Source organism: Anomaloglossus baeobatrachus, chromosome 5, assembly GCF_048569485.1.
Source record: "Anomaloglossus baeobatrachus isolate aAnoBae1 chromosome 5, aAnoBae1.hap1, whole genome shotgun sequence".
Lineage (NCBI taxonomy): Eukaryota > Metazoa > Chordata > Amphibia > Anura > Aromobatidae > Anomaloglossus > Anomaloglossus baeobatrachus.
The window spans coordinates 40,152,171-40,172,573 of NC_134357.1; the positions used below are offsets into that span (position 1 = coordinate 40,152,171).

A 20,403-nucleotide genomic window follows, 5' to 3' on the forward strand; every position below is an offset into this window, starting at 1 on the left:
ACACATACCCTAAAGGTTATGTGTAATCAAATATTGCTCCAATGCATCTAATGCTCCTGTGCAGAACTATGTAAGGTGCTGCCATGTTTCCACACTACAAATAAACATTCATGTAGTCCGATCCTGCGATCAGGTGCTTCCTCCATGTTATGTGCCTCCTTCTACTACTATCCGTATATAGTAGAAGGAGGAAAGGAAGAAGCAGAAGTAACACACGACTATGATCCATGAGATACAGAATGGTGATTTTTGGACTTACGGTTATACTGTTAGCCAGCTGCTTGCGGAGGGCTTGGTCTTTTCCGTAACATAAAAAGCTGTGTGTATAGACATCGTAAGTCCGTCCGTACAATCGGAAGTGCAGGGAATTCTCTTCTGATTCAATATTCTCATTGGACTCGAACGTGATCTGCGTTGAGGCTCCTCCTAGATCGAGGGCACCCGACGTTCTGATCGATTTAGATTGTGACAATTCCTAACAGATAAAAAGGAATTTTAGGAAGAAACTAAATTAGATCACTGAGAGTTGTGCATGCCCATAGCTTTTGGGTCTAACTTGGGGTTAAATTTAGTACTGCATTTAAGCCATATTACATATACACACACACAATTAATATATATATATATCTTTTGCTGTATTCTAGCCATTCTTCAAATTTGCACCAAATTCTTTTAATTTGTGCCTTTTTTTTTAAGTCCTTTTATATGAGTTTGTTTTTTTTTAATGGTTTGCCAATGTGGTTATGTTTTGTTTTCTTTTTGTTTTCTAGATATCTGTGACTGATTTATCAACTGCAACTTTTTAACAAGACATACATTTTTGGGGGTAAATACACACTCCCCTGGAGTGATTTTATCCATATCTGAATTTTTATTTATTTTTGTGTGCATCTTTTAGCTTTAAAAAAAAAAAAATAAAAAAAAAAGGTACAAAAAATCCCAAAAAAAACAGAATAACATTTCTGATTTTGCACAAAATTCTTGAACTTTGCGGGCCATTCTGAAGAACTTTGACAAACACACTACCTGTGACCGTTAGACGCTTTTTGTTAAAATTGCACATTTATTCTTCCTTTTAAATTGTGAAACATCAGGAAGATTTAACATCCGTGCGTAAAGATAAGATACCAAAAGGTTTCGGCCTAAAGGGGGCTTTACACGTTGCGATATCGCTAACGATATATCGTCGGGGTCATGCCATTTGTGACGCACATCCGGCGCAGTTAGCGACATCGCAGCGTGTGACACCAAGGAGCGACGATCAACGATCGCAAAAACGTCCAAATTTGTTGATCGTTGACACGTCGCTCCTTTCCTTAATATCGTTGCTGGTGCATGCCGATGGTTGTTCGTCGTTACTGCGGCACCACACATCACTATGTGTGACACCGCAGGAACGACGAACATCTCCTTACCTGCGTCCACCGGCAATGCGGAAGAAAGGAGGTGGGCAGCATGTTCCTGCCGCTCATCTCCGCCCCTCCGCTTTTATTGGGCGGCCGCTTAGTGACGTCGCTGTGACGCCGAACGAACCGCCCCTTTAGAAAGGAGGCGGTTTGCCGGCAACAGCGACGTCGCTAGGCAGGTAAGTATGTGTGACAAGGCCTAATGAGGTTGTGCGCCACGGGCAGCGATTTGCTCGTGTCGCACAACCGACGGGGGCGGGTACGCTCGCTTGCGACATCGGTAGCGATGTCGCAGCGTGTAAATCCTTACCGGAGTGTGTTTGCTGAACTTCTTCAGAATGGCCTGCAAAGTTCTATAATACATTTTCTCTTTAGCATCCAAATTACTGCTGTAAGTCCCGGACAGACCATTCACTAACATAAGGATCCATGATGATGCCAGTTCAGGGCAAAAGTCTCTCAATCAGGCCAGAGCCTGCAGTTACAATACTAAAATGCGTCTACCTTAGACAAAACACGGTGCGTTCCTTAAAATAAAACATCCAAGCTGCATAAAAAAACTTTGCACTAACTTGAATAAAGTTTCCTAGAAGATAGTTAATTGTGATCCAACCATAGGCCCCTTCTTCTTGTCCGGTGATGATTCTGGCACCTTGAAAATCAAAGGGAGACGATCGCAACACATTCTCCACGGACGTCAGAACTTCACTGGCCACCATCGGGCTACTGCGCCTAAAAGACAATGAGATCAATGGTCAATAGTGAGTGCGTTTATAAAATGGGATTTGCAGAAATGAAAAATAAATCGATAAAAAGCCTTTTCTTGAGTAACTAGAAATACTTGAATATTGATTTACGGATCCAGAGTTACTCTGTCTCATATAATGGGGCACAGTATCTAATTATTTTGCACCGCTGAGCAGTGTAAGCCATATAAAAGGGGTTTTGCCATCTCTGAAACTTGTAAGGATTTGTTGTCGGTGGTACCCTACCAAAGTTATCCCACCGATGTGACCACCACCGATCCTGACCACTGCAGTAGTCAAGTATGCACACTCCGGATCCATTGATGTTTTGTTAGAACCGACAGATCTTCAGGGTTAACATACCTTAGTAATCTCATTCCAGCAGTGGCTCCTAAATACACCGGCGTCTCCTTCTGCTGTCTGTCGGGAACAATTTTTTGGGCTCTGTTTATGCAAGACTGAAGAGAATGACCGGCATCCACGGGATTCAGGTAGTAGCTAGAAATACCGTTACCTTTTTGGAAGAGAGAAAATAATTAAAAAAAAAAAAAAAAAGTTATTTTATTTTCTTATATCCTTTGAGACATTTTTTTTTTTTTTTTTTTATTACTAGGACCTCGTAATTTAAAGGGAACCCATTGGCATTATATTTTTACATATGGAAGTACTCATAAGGCTGTCCCTCAATAAAAATGACATTTTGTAAAGATTTGAAGCACCAGTCATAAGAAATCTAGTGTAGAAGACGTATGCAAATCAAGCTGGAAGTGCACAGAGATCGGGGGGGGGGTCATTGCACTTGGAGAAAGTAGTCTACAAGTATTGACCCGCCCCCAAGGAACTTCCAGCCTGATTTTCCTATGGCTTCTGCACTAGATTTCTCATTGTATCTCTACAAAAATGTTTTATTTTTATTGCTGTAATTTATAGTTAGGTATAAACATGCTGACAAGTTCCTTTAAAAAAACATGCAAGTCTTAATATCTGCAATAACATAGACGACAGTAGAAAATCGACAATATATCTGGACGTCTACACCTATAAAATTTGCAACCCCAGCAAAAAGAAAAAAAATATTTTTATTTTTTTTGGTTCAATTTTTTTTGGTTCAATGTATAAATAGTATGAAACCAACTTTAAAAGCGTCCTCTAGTGGTGGCAGAAGGTAAGTAAAATTATATTATTCAATAAGTTTATTTTTTCGAATTTTTTTTTTTTTTTGTTCACACAAAAGCTGAAAAATATGGGCAATCACTTTAGGAGGGGTTTTCCCAAGATTGAAAGTTATCCACTTTTACATACGATCGTTCAAATAGAGCTGAAATCATTGTCTATGGGACTGGCAGAATAGCTGAGCACGCCTCATCTTTCTCCAGGAATCCCATAAACAATGACTGGAGAGAAGCTGCACAAGCATGGGTCAGAACTCATCTGTCACGGGTGTGTTACGGGTGACAGACAGTCATGGTATCTGGCAATAGAAGGTCACAGCGTTTTGCTGTGCAAAATGCTCCCTGACTTTCTATTGTCCCTGTCATTAGTATTCATTGTACTAGGTAGCTTTTCATCTCTTCCCCTTTAGGACTCCTTCTGTCCAGCTGATGATTATCAGTATTCCCCTTGTGCTTAAATACTCCCATCTTCCCTGGACTTGTGCTGGTGATATTATTCAGGTCTTTCAAGCTCTGGTTGCAAGCAGGAGGCTTGCACTCATCTGTGGTATTGTTAATGAACTTCTCCCTGAGTCATCTGTGGATAAGTAGTTCATGCACTTTTCCCTTGTGTGTCCTTTATGTGTCTTCTTTAGCGTTTACTGGGGTTAACTTAGAGCCCATCCCTCACGTTCCCCATTTAGGATCCGGCACTAGGCATACCTAAGGTCAGGTATCCAGCTCGGCACATAGGTATAAAACCCATCTATGGTGGTGAGGGACCCAAGGGACCAGCGGTAGGTTTGGTCAAAGGACACCATCTCCAGTCCTTCCCTAGACGCAGGGGCCCCCTTCACTTCCGCTTGGTATTCCCCCGTACCTAGCGTGACATTGCCATTTCATGATAATAATTAGTCAGTAATATTTTATAAAATTTGTTTCCAAATATTCTGGATTATTGCGTCTTGAGTTTTTTTGAGTGCACTTATGGGAGGAGTCCTTTTGACTTTTCCTCATATCCCAAAATGATCAGGCTTTTTTAAAAAATAAACATAATTTTGTGATACTCTGTCAGGAGACGTTTATAGTATATGTGTCTGTGTGTATATGTGGCCACCCAGTGGTTGTGATGTGAATTGCAGGTCTGATATACAATTTACACACAGGTATAAGGGATGTATGAACATCGGCGTAACAGATCTGTGCCTTTGTCCGTGAGCAATCACCAATCTGCCGATGCTCTGGTGTCATCATTTATCATGTATCCTCTTCCTTTTCTGCTGATTATTTGCCAGCTTTGTCATTGGCAGACGCACAGCTCTGACATTGTGAGACAGAAATAAAATAAACATTTCAGAAATCTGCTATACTTTCCTTTACGTCCAAATTTAAAACTAATGGACAAGGGCCAGGACTTATGTTTTATCCAACTGGTGTTCACAGCTTTGGACTAAATTAGAAGAAAAAACGGCTGCGCACAGGAATTCAGTCTCATTAATCACTCACGGATGTCTATTTTTGGAAACCCACAACAGAATATCCAATTTCTTTAGTTTATGTTAGTCATAAAGATGGATGAGTGGGGATAAAGAAAGCAATGGAGAAATACACAAAAGGAACCACAGTTTAGACGTCGCACTATGATGGATGTTTGAAGGACTTACAGTAATTTGAGTTATGCAGGTCACATCCAAAACCTGCCACTGATTAGCAATATTAGAAATATGTAGAACAATTTGTTTTTTATCTGGTTCACTATATAAAAATAGTGGTTCACCCAAATATAGATATGCATTAAGTCAAGACCAAAGATCAACTGATCGCTTCTGTTAAAAGCTGGAAAACTTTAGTAAACCTTGCAGTGACCACTACAGGCAAAATGTAGACTTGCATACCCAACTGTCACTCGAAGTTTTGCTCAAAACTCGCCGAGTCTCATGGCAGCATCATGCTGCTCACATTACAGATTCCGACACTCCACCCCCAAGTTGTGTCTGGCATTTCTGAGGCTTGCTCCCCATATAAAGAATACGGCTACAGGCTGCAGCCCCCAGCCGTGCACTTATCTTGGCTCTGTATCAAAATAAGAAGAACCGCATGCAATTTTTTTTTATTTATTAATTATTTAAATAATTAATTTTAAAAACAGGAATGCGGTCCCCCTCAATTTTGATACCCAGCCTTGATAAAGCCTGACAGCTGGGAGCTGGTATTCTCAAGCTGGGGAGACCCATGGTTATTGGGCCACCTCACAGCCTGAAAATAGCAGCCTGCAGCTGCCCAGAATTGTTGCATACATTAGATGCGACAATCGAAGCACTTTACCAGGCTGTTCCCGATTGCCCTGGAGTAATAAGGGGTTTATAACAGCCTACAGCTGCCACTAAGCACTAGATTAATAATGAGACTCCCTCATTACTAATGTGTAAGTGAAAAGAAATAAACACAAACACCAAAAAAATCCTTTATTTGAAATAAAATATAAAAACACCCTCTTTCACCCCTTTATTAACCCCAAAACAACCCTACAGGTCCGACATAATCCAAACCCCCACAACACCCCTACAGGTCCGACGTAATCCACACAAGGTCCCATAACGATTCCAGCTCTCCTACATCTTAACTGACAACGCACAATCATGGAACATGACTGCCCGCTGTGAATTTCAGGCAGAGAATGAATGAGCCGCAATGATGAGCGGTGAGGTCACTCAGGTTAGTTGCTGTCACAGCTGGAGTCCTCCACCTGTGACCACAGGTAACCTGACCTCAGAGAACTCATCTGCATCTCCTGAGAGAAAACCATGTTTTTTGCCAAGAGATGCAGATTTAGTGCTGACATTTTTATACCATATTCCTGCACCCATTCTACACCTCCTGGCAAAACCCCCCAGAAAAATTACATCACTACGGTATGATTCGGTACTAATGTAGGTTTTTTGCCAGGAGGTGTAGATTGGGTGCAGGAATATGATGTAAAAATTTCAGCACCAAATCTACATAACTTGAATAATAAAAGCAAAATAAAAAAAAATGCGGTTTTCTGCCAAGAGATGCAGGTGTCACTTGAGGTGAGGTCACTGACTTTACTGAGATGACCCGAGGTTAGGTTACCTGCGATTACACGTGGAGGATCATGGGAACCTCAAGCTGCGACCGCAAATAACCCGAATGACGTCACCGCTGATTGCGCAGCTCAGTCTCTGCTTGAAATCCACAGCGGGCAGTAATGTTCCATGATCGCGCTCTGTGACCTCAGATATGAACCAGAGCTGGACTTGTTGTGGGACCTCGTATAAATTACGTCGGACCTGCAGGGTGTTTTTGAGGTTAATAAAGTGGTGAAACAGGACTTTTTTGCATGTTATTTCAAATAAAGCATTTTTTTATGTTTGTGTTTATTTTATTTATTTACTTTCACTTAAAAATTAGTAATGGGGGGTCTCATGGACCCTCCCCATTACTAATCTGCGGCTTAGTGGCAGCTGCGGGCTCTTATTAATCCCTTATCACCCTGATTACATGGCTCTTCCCAATTGCGATGGCAAAGTGCTGGGATTGTCGCATGTAATGGATGCGACAATTCCGGGAGCCTGTAGATTGCTATTTTTAGGCTGGGAGGTGGCCCAATAAGCATGGGTCTCCCCAGCCTGAGAATACTAGTAGCCCAGCTGGCAGAGTTTATCATGGCTGGGTACCAAAATTTGGGGATACCACACGCTGCTTTTTTAAAAATTATTTAAATAAACTTTAAAAAAAAAAAGTTGCATACCGTTCCTCCTATTTTGATACATAACCAAGAGAGGTGCACGGCTGTGGGCTGCAGCTTGTAGCCGTATACTTTATCTGTGCAGGGTATCATAATATGGGGGGACCTTATGCCAAATATTTTATTTATTTTTACTGTAAAATAGACCCACAGACAGCGCCTGTGATTGGAAGCATCAGACACTGTCACACAGGCTGGGGGTCAGGGCCAGGAGTGGTCTATGACCTCACTCTAGGTTTTAATGTAACTTGGAATAAAGAAGACAATCTTTAAATTTAGGCAATGTGCCGGGACTTCTTTTCTCCTCTATTTGTGTGACACATCCGGATGGCGGAACGCACCCGAGCACTCCCAGATGAAGACCGTGATCGGTGAAGTAAGAACGTTACATGCAAGGTGTCGATTCGTATTGAATTGATGATGTCCTACAACTTTGTAATTCACTTTTTTTCTCTACCTCGTTCCGTTTGAGATAAAAATGCTAACTCCGTTGTTTTAAACCAGGTGGCGCTATAGGTGGTTTCATTGCATAGCGCATGGCTACTTTACTATACCTAGACACCACTTCTATGCCTATAGCTGCCGCCATTCTCAAGTTAATGGCGGTGGACAGGATATGGGTGGACACAGTGTACAGTATATATTTATATATATATATATATATATATATATATATAATGTGTCTATGTGTGTATGTGTATGTATGTATATATATATATATATTATAAAGATAGACCAATAGATAGATAGTATACTAACCATCAACTTTACATTCGAACACCTGTTCAACAACTCCAGTGTCGTTTTCCTTCTCTGCCGGCCATTGATAGATGTACAGGTTGGTGTGTGAGGAGCCGGCATCCAGCACAATGCCATACTGCGAAGAAAAGACAAGCCATCCGTTAACGACTTGCTACTAACACGGCTTACTGTTTATGCAGCTTTGTGTCCACTATATACACTGGATAGATAAGAATGTTTGAAAAATAAGAATGGTTCGAACAGGATAATTATATAGCATATGTATCAATACTTTTGGACAACATGCATAGATGACTCCTGGTGAGAGGTATTGATTACGCCTCTTAATAAACAATGAGAGAACCAGTGATTTCATCCACAGCGACAACCCCCATGTAACCAACAGTTTGTCATTGTCACGCTGTGACTATCGGGGTTCTACCAGGTATAAGGGAAAATGAGCATCACCACAAGCAGGGTGCACTGGTGAAACAATACAATGGTGGGCCCTGGCGCTGGGGAGAGGGGAGCAGGGTCACCACCTGCACTCACCTGTGGCTGATCCCTGCACTTTCTAATGTTTCTATATGGGTTCTTTCACTCAGTTGCTGATAATGTGCTTATGCCCTTGCTAGCCCCGAACTCACCCTAACTAGTGAGAAGGCCGGTGAGAGAGTACTAGTCTTACCACTGCCATAATCAAACAAAGAGGGTAGGTAGACAGACAGGGGGAAAAAAATAAAACTTCATGTCTGCATCCAGACACCAAGGTTGCAAGCAACACAGCTCAAAACAGCAGAACTACTGCAGCAAAAGCTCCAGCAGCTCCTAGCCGCTTCTTCCTTCCTCCAACAATGACAGAACAGAATGGGATTCTATTTCCAGCAACAGGTGATGGATTATGTGACTATTTAAAGGAGATGTAAGCTGTCACAAACTGGCTACATGTGAGGTGAATTAATCAGGAACAGCTAGCAATGAAAAAATGACATTAATCCTTACTGTACTAACAGAAAGCAAATACATTTAATATATAGAGCCTCACAAGTTAATGCAGAGCTAAGATCCCAAAACTGTCACAAATATCACAAGGACGGCAGACACTCGTGACAGTCAGCCCTTTCAATGACAAGTTTCAAAAATCTAGATCCCATTTCACAATGGAAGGGAATTTAGACAGAATGTGGAGGTGGAAAGTTTCAATGTGTTATTGAATGTTGTTCAGGGGATTAAATGGAATGTTCATGATTAGAGAATCCTTTCTGAGTTAATATGAGGAAATCTTGTTTTCAGGATCCCTATATTGCGGTGGAAAGCGGTTAGAAAGAATGTCTCTCAATCTGAAGGAGCCGCCTGCCCTTCAATTACACAGATTTAAAGCACTTCTCCAGTGTTTTGTGTTTCCTTTTTTTTCAGTGGCTAGAATTCAGAAGTTACTTCACAATTGCTCAAAACAAGTCTATGGGAGCAAGAACGAGGCTCTCATAGACTTGTATTAAGTTGTGACCTCTGGTGAGCTCCATGAAACCCTGGTGAATCCAGCAAATCATGGAGATCGACCAGAGTGACAGAAATAACAGTAAAAGACAGTGGCAGGTGAGTGTAAGACAGGGCTCAGGACACTTAGATTTAAAGCGCCACTCCAGCGGTGAAATGAATAAAATGCTGGGTGGTATTTTAATGGAAATTGCATAACACTTAATGTCCTTTGCGGTGTGGCTGCAGGAAAATTATCCACTTATTACCCATGTTCCCCACGGATTACAGCAGGGAACATTTTGTTATCATTTTAGCAAGCAAATTTTAGCAAGTGGAGATTGTTCAAATGCAAAGCATCCCTTTAAAAGTAATAAGCTGGGGCCACAAAAGGAACTTTTACCACAAGGAAAAGAAAACCTAAGCCTATGACTGTGTTGCATGTAACAATTAAAAGAGAACATATCCCACAGGGTATAGTGCACATGCAGTTGAATCTAGAAGTTTATATATATTCCCATCTTGCTTGTACTTGCGTATAATTGTTTGTACAGATGAACGAGGCACCTTCAGGTATCTGGAAATTGCACCCGAGGATGAACCAGACTTGTGCAAGTCCACAATTCTCTTCCTGAGATCCTAGCTGATTTCCTCTTTGTGTAGTATTATGGGAAAGTCTAAAGCTAAAGAAGTGTGTTTCAGTTGTGCATTAAAATACATCCACAGGTGTGCCTCTAACTCAGATGTTGCCAATAAACCTATCAGAAGCTTCCAAAGACATGATGTCATCATATGGGCGGTCCTATACTGTTTACAGGCGTAGTACTCTTAACTTTTGACCTTGCAGAAAGTAATAAAAATGCCTTAAAATATTCTCTCTCGTTATTCTGTCATTTGGCAAATATAAATAATTGTAGTTCCTAATTGACCTAAAAAACGGGAAAGGTTTATTCTGATTTCAATTCAGATAGTGAGAAAAACCTGCAGATGTGTCTTTATAGAGAATGGAGGGAAAAACCTGCAGATGTGTCTGTATAGAGAGATGAGGGAATAACCTGCAGATGTGTCTGTATAGAGAGCGGAGGGAAAAACCTGCAGATGTGTTTTTATAGAGAGCGGAGGGAAAAACCTGCAGATGTGTCTGTATAGAGAGAGGAGGGAAAAACCTGCAGATGTGTCTTTATAGAGAGAGGAGGGGAAAAAAACTGCAGATGTTTCTTTATAGAGAGCGGAGGGAAAAACCTGCAGATGTGTGTCCCTGCAGATGTGTCTTTATAGAGAGCGGAGGGAAAAACCTGCAGATGTGTGTCTCTGCAGATATGTCTTATTAGATAGTGTATGTAAACTTTTGGTTTCAACTGTATATACAGCTCAGACCTGGGCACAGAGCTGGCAATTTTTATGTGTAAAGGAGCAGAATTTTAAATTCAGTTCCGGATGTGAAGTATGTAAATAATAGAACTCAGGATGAGTAAGAGACTGGAAAAGTATTTAACCCCATAGCGACGGCCTAACGTCTCAAGACGTCGGAAAAACAGGGTACTTATTCTGTTCCGACGTCTTGAGACGTCAGGCCGGAAAAAGCTTGTAGCGCCCCCCAGTGACGAAAAATCTCGGGGGTTTCAGCTACCGGAGGTAGCTGAGACCCCCAAGATTATGAATCGGGGTGTTTTTTTTGGACCCCGTTAATGCGATCGCCGGTATACACCGTATACCGGCGACAACATTAAAAAAAAAAAATGGCCGGTAAAATTGATTTATTTCTCATCTGACGTGATCAAACATGTCAGATGAGAAATAAATATAATCCTCTAGTGCCCCCAAAGCCCCCGGTACCGGAGAGTCCCCCCACCACCCCTACCCCCCCTCCGGAAAATCCAAGATGGCGCCGACGCGCGCTGAAAACTGCCGCCGCCGCCGGCTCTGTATTCATTTCCCTCCGATCTGAAATGATCAAACATTTCAGATCGGAGGGAAATGTCCTCCCCCTGACCCCTCCTCCGGTACACCGGAGATCTCTGGTCCCCGGAGCCCCCTCCGGTCTCCAGAGCCGCCTCCCCCCTCCCCCCTCCGGAGCGTGGAAAATGGCGGCCGCATTCATCCTACTCTTTCTGCCGCATGTGACACGTCACATGCGGCAGAAAGTTGTCCCCAGGTCCCCCCGTCACCCTCCGTCACCCCCCCAGCCCCCGGTCATACGTTACCTGTCTGCTGGTGCTCCGGCCCCGCGATCACGCCGCCTCCTTCTCTTGAATGCTGGCGGCGCATGCGCAGACAGCGGCTGTCAGCTGGATCCCTGCAAGCAGGGATCCTGCTGACATCGCTGATGCACAGGCTCCACTGTGGACCGGGGGAGGGTGAGTGCAGTGATCTGCAGCCACACTCCTCACATGGAGAGGCTGCTGTTCCAGAAAATGGGGGGTACGTTCTGTGAGCGTGCCCCTCATATTCTGGAATGAGGTTACTGCAGGTCACTCTGCCCTAGGTTGGACCGGGGCAGTGTGAGTGCAGTATTCTCAGATTACTGCACCCACACTGCTCATGGAGAGCTTGCTCTTCCAGAAAATGGGGGATACGTTCCCTGAACGTGCCCCCCATATTCTAGAAGATCCAGAGACGGCGTGGGACCTCAAAAATGGATTACAGCGACCGAAATTTATTTATTTTCAATAAATTGGGGAAAGAGGAATGTTTCGGGGAGTTTTTTTTCAAATAAATTTTTTTTTTGTCTTTATTTTTTTCTATTTCTTGACTGGGTTAGTGATGTCGGGTATCTGTTCAGATGCCGTGACATCACTAACCCCAGGGCTTGATGCCAGGTGACATTACAGCTGGTATCAACCCCATATATTACCCCGTCTGCCACCGCACCAGGGCGCGGGATGAGCTGGAGCGAAGCGCCAGGATTGGCGCATCTAATGGATGCGCCACTTCTGGGGCGGCTGCGGCCTGCTATTTTTAGGCTGGGAAGAGTCCAATAACCATGGCTCTTCCCACCCTGAGAATACCAGACCCCAGCTGTCTGCTTCACCTTGGCTGGTGATCTAATTTGGGGGGACCCCACGTTTTGTTTTTTTTTTTAAAAAACACCTGGGGAGCCCTCCAAATTGATCACCAGCCAAGGTGAAGCTGTCAGCTGTGGTTTGCAGGCTACAGCTGTCTGCTTTACCCTAGCTGGCTATCAAAAATAGGGGGGACCCCACGTCGTTTATTTTAATTAATTTTTTGGGGGGCTAAATACAAGGCTAGGCACCCTTTAGTGCCACATGAAAGGCACTAAAGGGCGCCAGCTTAGAATATGCAGGGGGTGGGACGTTATATTTGTTTGACATCTATCCATTCATCCATTGTAGCATTTTAGGCTGTGCGCCCACAATCGGGATTTGCAGCGTTTTGGGCGCAGAGTGTTTTCCCTGCGTCCATAACGCTGCATTGTGCAGTAGAAGCACAGTGGAAGGATTTTTAGAAATCCCATGCCCAATGTGCTTGCCCAATGTACTTCTCTTCTCCGCAGCATAAACCGACCTGTGGCGCAGCTTCCCGAGCCTCAGCATGTCAATTTATGCTGCGGAGATGAGTGTTCTCTGCAGGTAGCATAGAGCTCCACAGCGGCCTGAACCCAAATCGTGGGCATGGGCAGCTGCGTTCTCCCGTGGACAACACTCACATCTCTGCAGGAGGCTGACACTGTGTACTAGACGCCGTGTCGCTGGATCATGGCCACATAGCCTAAAAGTGAGACATTTGTTGCTACAGCAACATTTTTGTGAAGTACCTGTGGATTCAAAATGCTACTATACTCCTGAATAAAATCCAGTTTCCAAAATGGAGTCACTTGTGGGGGGTTTCGAATGTATAGGTACCCAAGGGGCCCTGCAAATGTGACATGGTGCCCGCAATTTATCTCAACTTTTCCAGAATTCAAATGGTGCTCCTTCCATTCCAAGCCCTCCCATTTATCCAAACAGAGGTTTTTGGCCACATGTGGGGTATCCCTGTGCTCATAAGACATTGGATAACAACCTGTTGGGTCCACGGTTTGTTGTTGTCTCTTGAAAAAGTGAGAAATTTGATGCTGAAGCAACATTTTTGTGAAAAAAATGAAAATTTTCAATATGGCAACCTAAGCTTATCAAAATCTGTGAAGTATTCGTGGATTCAAACTGCTCACTATACACCTAGATAAAAGCCTTGAGGTGTCTTGTTTCCAGAATGGAGTCACTTGTGGGGGACAGCCACTGTTTAGGCACCTCAGGGGCTCTCCAAATGCAACCTGGCGTCCGCTATTGATTCCAGCCAATTTTGCAGTCAAATGGCACTCCTTCCCTTCCGAACCCTGCTGTGCACCCAAACAGTTGATTTCCACCACATATAAGGTATCGCCAAACTCAGGAGAAATTGCACAATAAATGTTATGCTGAATATTTTCCTTTTACTCTTGTAAAAAAAAAAGCTACCTGGTTGAAATAACAATTTTGTGGTAAAATTTTTTTTTTTTTTTTCATGGCTCAACGTTATAAAATTCTGTGAAGCACCTGGGGGTTCAGGGTACTCACCAAACATCTAGATAAATTCCTTGAGGGGCCTAGTTTCCAAAATGGGGTCACTTGTGCGGGGTTTCTGCTGTTTAGGTACCTTAGGGGTCCTCCAAATGTGACATGGTGCCCGCAATCTTTTTCAGCCAAATTTCCTTTCCAAAATTCAAATATTGCCCCTTTCGTTCCAAGCCCTCCCATTTGTCCAAACAAAGCTTTCAGACCACATGTGAGGTATCACCGCGCTCATAAAAAAGTGGTTAACAAACCTTGAGGTCAAATTTTTGGAATTACCTCTTGAAAAAGTGAGAAAATTGATGCTAAAGCAACATTTTTGAGAAATTAAAATTTTCAATATGACAACGTAACGTTAACAAAATCTGTGAAGTACCTGTGGATCTAAAATGCTCACTATACCCCTAGATAGAATCCTTGAGGGGTCTAGTTTCCAAAATGGTGTCACTTGTGAGGGATTTCTTCTGTTTAGGTACCTTAGCGGACCTGTAAATGCAACATGGTGCCCGCAATCTATTTCAGCCAAATTTGCTTTCCAAAATTCAAATATTGCTCCTTCTGTTCCGAGCCCTCCCATTTGTCCAAACAGAGGTTTCTGACCACATGTGGGGTATCGGCGCACTCATAAGAAAGTGGGGAACAAGTTTTGGGGTCCATTTTGTTGTGTTATTTCTTCTAAAAGTGAATAAATTTGGGTTAGAGCAACATTTTTAGGTAAAATTTAATTTTTGCTTTTTTTTCATTCCACATTGCTTTTGTTCATGTGAAGCACCTGAAGGGTTAATAAACTTCTTGAACGTGGTTTTGAGTACTTTGGGGGGTGCAGTTTTTAGAATGGTGTCACTTTTGGGTATTTTCTATCATCTAGGCCTCTCAAAGTCACTTCAAATGTGATGTGGTCCCTAAAAAAATGGTTTTGTAAATTTTGATGTAAAAATGAGAAATCGCTGATAAACTTTGAACCCCTCTAATTTCCTAACAAAAAAAAATTTTGTTTCCAAAATTGGTCTGATGTAAAGTAGATAAGTGGGAAATGTTATTTATTAACTATTTTGTGTCACAGAAATCTCTGGTTTAACGGTATAAAAATTCAAAAGTTGAAAATTGCAAAATTTTCAAAATTTTTGCCAATATTCAATTTTTTTCATAAATAAACGCAAAAAATATTGTCCTAAATTTGGTACTAACATGAAGTCCAATATGTGACGAAAAAACAATCTCAGAATCACCGGGATCCGTTGAAGCGTTCTAGAGTTATAACCTCATAAAGTGACACTGGTCAGAATTGCAAAATTTGGTCTGGTCATTAAGGTGAAAATTAGCTCCGTCACTAAGGGGTTAAGTTTCTTAAAGTTTTGTGTATATTTAAATTACGATATTTTGCTGATGTGAAAAAAAAATACATCTGCCTTTCTAATATTTCAGAATCCAGTTATTGTATAGCAGGGATCATCCGCCTTCATTATAATGCTGACTTCTGTTAGAGGAGAATGTTGTAGGACATATCAGAAGCACGTTGTGCTGCATTTCGGGTGTTTCAGTGGTTATTGGAGAGATTGATTCCTTACAGGTTCTGAATCTGACAAAGCAAATCTGCTAACATTGGGTGTGTCACATGCGAAAGTCATGTGGTTTCTGGCCATAGAAGGTCACAACGTTTGGCTGTGCAGAATGCTCCCTGGCTTTCCATTATTCCTGCTGTCAGTATTCTTTGGTATAGGTAGCTTTTGTGCTGGATTCATCTCTCTCCCCTTTGGACTCAGCAGGAACTCTTTGTGCACCCAGCTGCTGATCATCAGCATTATCTTGGTGCTTTTGTAAGGGGTGGATGGACCCCTTACAAGGAGGCACAGCTTTCCCCCTGAAGATACCCCATGCTGGGGTAGATAAAGCTGTTAATGTTAATGTTAATGTTATTGATAAATTGTGTTTTGACTGTGTCAGTGGGTTTCCCCTAGTGGCCGGGTGGGACGGCTGTCCCCATAGAAACAGTGCAGGAGAGAGGTGGAGCCGGCAGCTTGGGGGAGGGAGAGAAAGTGTTGTAGAGGAAAAGTTTGAGTTTGAGGCAGTCGAGTCCGGGACAGGAGAGAAGGAGCAGCGGGGGCAGGGTATGGGAGCTAGGTGAACAGCTAACGAAGAAAAGGGAAAGAGAAAGTGTCCTCTATGGTGAAGCAGAGTTGGGTGGGTCAAGTCTGTGGTAGCCGGAGTGGGAGCCCAGGTGAAGTGGAGTAGCCGGGCACATCCCCATGAGAGGAGACGACAAGAAGAGGTTTCCCCCCCAGCAGAAGTTGTGAAACGACGCTATCAGATTGCTGCCTTTGTTGTGAAGATGTGTGCAATAAACATGCCTTCTGATTCACCTGATCTTCGTCTGCAAAGTCTTTCTACGTCTGACAGCGTTCTCTGTACCACCACACTCTGCCCCACCAAGCAATCTCCTGTCCCAATAGTGACGGCGGAGCCGGGGGTTAGCCTGATAGGAAAAGGGGCCACGACTACAATCCCCGAGGCACCCCCGGCACCCCGTTACATGTGGCGTAGTCGGCAGGATCCGGATTATCTGCAGGGGGTCCCGATCCAAGAAGATGGAGACCAAGTGGTGCCTAAGGCGTTGGACCAGGCACAAGACGGCGGTAAGATGGCCGCCGTCTTCACGAGTACAGCGAGCGCGCGAAGAATTGGCGCCAAGCGAAGAACCCTGAGCTGGCCGGCGAAGAAAAAGAAGTACAGAGTACGCCGTCCAAAGAGGGGAGGTGCTGGCCTTAAGATGTTGCTGAAAACATGTGAAGAGGGCGGCAGTACAGAGAAAAAGAAGAGTCGCTTATGCTGGGTCGATTTGATGTGTGGGACTGGGGGTGGAGTGTATACAAGAGCGGGAAAAGAAGGCCCGCCTCCACCTTCTCCAGCATCTCCACTGTCCCCGGCGCCATTACAAGAAGGGCTGCAAGAAAAGCCAACTCAGAGACTGACTCCGAGCGAGATTGAGACCCAGACAAAACAGCGAGCTGCAGTGGGCGCGCTGGTAGCAACCAGCCTGGGGAGAGGACGCCCAAAGCAGACTGCGACCGCGGAAGGACTTACCATTAAACTACCGGCTGTGCCAGGAGGTCCGGAGCGGCCCGCAAAAGTAACGTGGGTCACTTCCTGGGATGCCGCGACCGGTGAAACCTCGACTGAAGTCCGGGCCACCTACAAGACGCAGCTACGGCCGGGAAGCGAAGCCCTGGGAGCACCTCTCCAGAGTCCGGAGGTGGTTACACCAGACAAGGTGGGTCCCCCAGCCCCCACAGAAGTTCCGGCCCCGGGAGGGCAACATAACCAGGAGTTAGAAGAAGATGAGTGGGGATTCTTCTGGGAGCCGGTAAAGCCGACGCCCCTGACCCGGCGACAGTCCCCACCGCCTGAAACCGATCCAGTGCAAGAAAGGTTACTGGCCGAGACCGTGGCCCGTGAGATGATGGCCGGTCCCCTCAGCGACGAGTTTGATCGGCAGTGCACCGTTGGCACCGTGGTCAAATTCAATCAGGCGGAGGGCTATGGGTTCATAGAGGACGAAGAGACCGGGGACCATTTTTTCTACAACCGGGTTAACCTGGACACTGAGGGCTTGCCCCAACGTTTGCATACCCTGTACCCGGGAGAAAAAGTGAAATTCCGGAGAGAAGTGGGATGCCGGGGCCTATTTGCCGTAGGAGTGACCCGGATGCCCACTGCGCAAGAGGCCGCACAGTGGCAACAAGAGATTGAGTGGGAAGAGTGTCAATACCGGAGACGTACCCAACAGAGACCGGTGCTGGCTGAGACTTGCCGGCCGAGAAACACGCTGGCGGTGTCGCCAGAAGTCATCACAGGACTGACAGCTGACCCAGAAAAGGGGACACCGGCGGTGTTAGCAATCCACCAGAGTATGATTACGCACCCGGTGGTCGTCGTTGGTAGTCCCCAGCCGTCCCGTTCAGCGACCCCGTCACCCCCGTCGGGGGTTGAGGAAGCAAAACCGGAGACAGAGGTACCAGAACCGCCAGTCAATTACGAACCGTTCCGGAGACTGCGCCGCTTGCCAGGCCAATCCCTCTCCGATTACGTGAGGGCCCAGCGGGCTGAATGGCAGCGCGCTTATCACCCCGTGTGAATTGTAGCGACCGGAGGTGGTGGACATGATCGTGTTAAGTCCCGGCATTGTTGAAAGAACCGGTGAAGAGTTATAGTTTGTAACCCTGTTTAAGTTACCGAGCCCGGAAGGAGCCTGATGCCGGACTGTGCAAGGACTCCCTCTGTGTTGTTGACGGAGACTTTTATTATCTGTGCTCCCTGCCTGCAAAGACCGGGAGTGCTGTGAAAGCCTCCGGGCAGAAGATCAGCAAAGACCGGGAGCGCCTGTTGAAGGCCTCCGGGCAAATTGCCTACCAAGACCGGGAGCTCCCTTGGAGGGACTCCGGGCGCAGAACTTGTGCGCTCAGTGGTTGTTTCTTTCTCATGAAGGTTTTAAAGTTTTATTCAAAGTTTGCCTTGCTGCTAAGATTGTGTTTTATAGGTGCGAGCCTTGCCGGGAGGCTAAGGCAAAAAGAGGGGAGAAATGTAAGGGGTGGACGGACCCCTTACAAGGAGGCACAGTTTTCCCCCTGAAGATACCCTATGCTGGGGTAGATAAAGCTGTTAATGTTAATGTTATTGATAAATTGTGTTTTGACTGTGTCAGTGGGTTTTCCCCCAGAGGCCGGGTGGGACGGCTGTCCCAATAGAAACAGTGCAGGAGAAAGGAGGAGCCGGCAGCAGAAGGGGGAGGGAGAGAAAGTGTTGTAGAGGAAAAGTTTGAGTTTGAGGCAGTCGAGTCTGGGACAGGAGAGAAGGAGCAGGGTGTGGGAGCTAGGTGAACAGCTAACGAAGAAAAGGGAAAGAGAAAGTGTCCTCTATGGTGAAACAGAGTTGGGTGGGTCAAGTCTGCGGTAGCCGGAGTGGGAGCCCAGGTGAAGTAGAGTAGCCGGGCACATCCCCACGAGAGGAGACGACAAGAAGAGGTTTCCCCCCCAGCAGAAGTTGTGAAACGACGCTATCAGATTGCTGCCACTGTTGTGAAGATGTGTGCAATAAACATGCCTTCTGATTCAACTGATCTTCATCTGCAAAGTCTTTCTACGTCTGACAGCGTTCTCTGTATCACCACACTCTGCCCCACCAAGCAATCTCCTGTCCCAATAGTGACGGCGGAGCCGGGGGTTAGCCTGATAGGAAAAGGGGCTACGACTACAACCTCCGAGGCACCCCCGGCACCCCGTTACACTTTATTACTCCTTCCTTCATGGGACTGGTGATATTATTCAGTTTCTTCAAGAATAGGTTGTAAGCAGGTGGCTTGTACTCCTCTGTGGTATTGTTGCTGAACTTCTTTCGGTGTCATCTGTGGATAAGTAGTTCATGCTTTTTCCCGTGTGTCTCCCATGTGTCTTCTCTAGTGTTTCGTAGGATTGATGAAGAGCTAATCCCATCCGTTCTGTAGGGTCAGGTATCCAGCTCGGCGCATAGGTGCGGAACCTATCTAGGGTGGTGAGGGACCCCAGGGACTAGCAGTAGGTTTGGTCAGGGGGTCACCATCTTCCCTTTCCGTAAACACAGGGTTTCCCTTCCCTTTCGCCGTGCACATGGTACTTCCCCATACCTAGCGTGACATTTAGTGGCGTTCGGTTTGTCCTTTGTTATCTCTGACTTCCAGTAAATGTGGGATAATCTAATATATAAAGCTCATTGTATGTATGTGTGTATGTATGTGTGTGTATGTCCGCTAAAGGAATCCGCACCATCACATTTACAGTCACAAAACTTTGCACAGACACCCCATGTGACCCAGGGAACGTCGTAGACTATGTTTTGATGGGAAAATGTAACCCCGACCTTTACAGTTACTATCCAAAAAATCCTGCCTCCATTAAAGTGAATGGAGCCTGGAACTACTGGTTATTAATAGCAGCTGTGATTGGTTGCTATAGGAACAAAGGACAGCCACAGTATAAGAAGCTTATGTACGTCGGTGGGGAGACTGATCGAGAGAGACAGAGAGAGAGAGAGAGACAGATGGGGAAAGAGACAGATGGGGAAAGAGACAGATGGGGAAAGAGACAGATGGGGAAAGAGACAGATGGGGAAAGAGACTGACCTGGAAAGAGACTGACCTGGAAAGACACTGACCTGGAAAGACACTGACCTGGAAAGAGTCAGGCAGACAGGGACGGAGAGTCAGGCAGACAGGGACAGAGAGTCAGGCAGACAGGGACAGAGAGTCAGGCAGACAGGGACAGAGAGTCAGGCAGACAGGGACAGAGAGTCAGGCAGACAGGGACAGAGAGTCAGGCAGACAGGGATAGAGAGTCAGGCAGACAGGGACAGAGAGTCAGGCAGACAGGGACAGAGAGTCAGGCAGACAGGGAGAGAGACAGACAGAGAAATCGAGAAAGACAGATGGGGAAAGAGACAGACTTGGTTAGAGACAGACAGAGACAGGACGACAGGGAAAAAAACAGACAGAAAAAGATACAGACAAAGAGATGGACAAAGAAAGATGGGAAAGAG

The 20,403-nt window shown here is 45.0% G+C and overlaps 1 protein-coding gene across 2 annotated transcripts in view; it reads right to left on the minus strand.

The window, feature by feature from the left end:
* The window catches only part of ENTPD1 (ectonucleoside triphosphate diphosphohydrolase 1), a 146,786-nt gene that overhangs the window by 15,705 nt on the left and 110,678 nt on the right, over window positions 1-20,403 (minus strand). For both annotated transcript variants that reach the window (XM_075352245.1, XM_075352246.1), the window contains exons 3-6: window positions 7,832-7,949; window positions 2,516-2,666; window positions 1,979-2,138; window positions 260-475 (exon numbers count right to left, since the gene is read on the minus strand). In XM_075352245.1, the coding sequence (XP_075208360.1) occupies window positions 260-475; window positions 1,979-2,138; window positions 2,516-2,666; window positions 7,832-7,949 (645 nt within the window). The remainder of the gene's footprint in view (window positions 1-259; window positions 476-1,978; window positions 2,139-2,515; window positions 2,667-7,831; window positions 7,950-20,403) is intronic.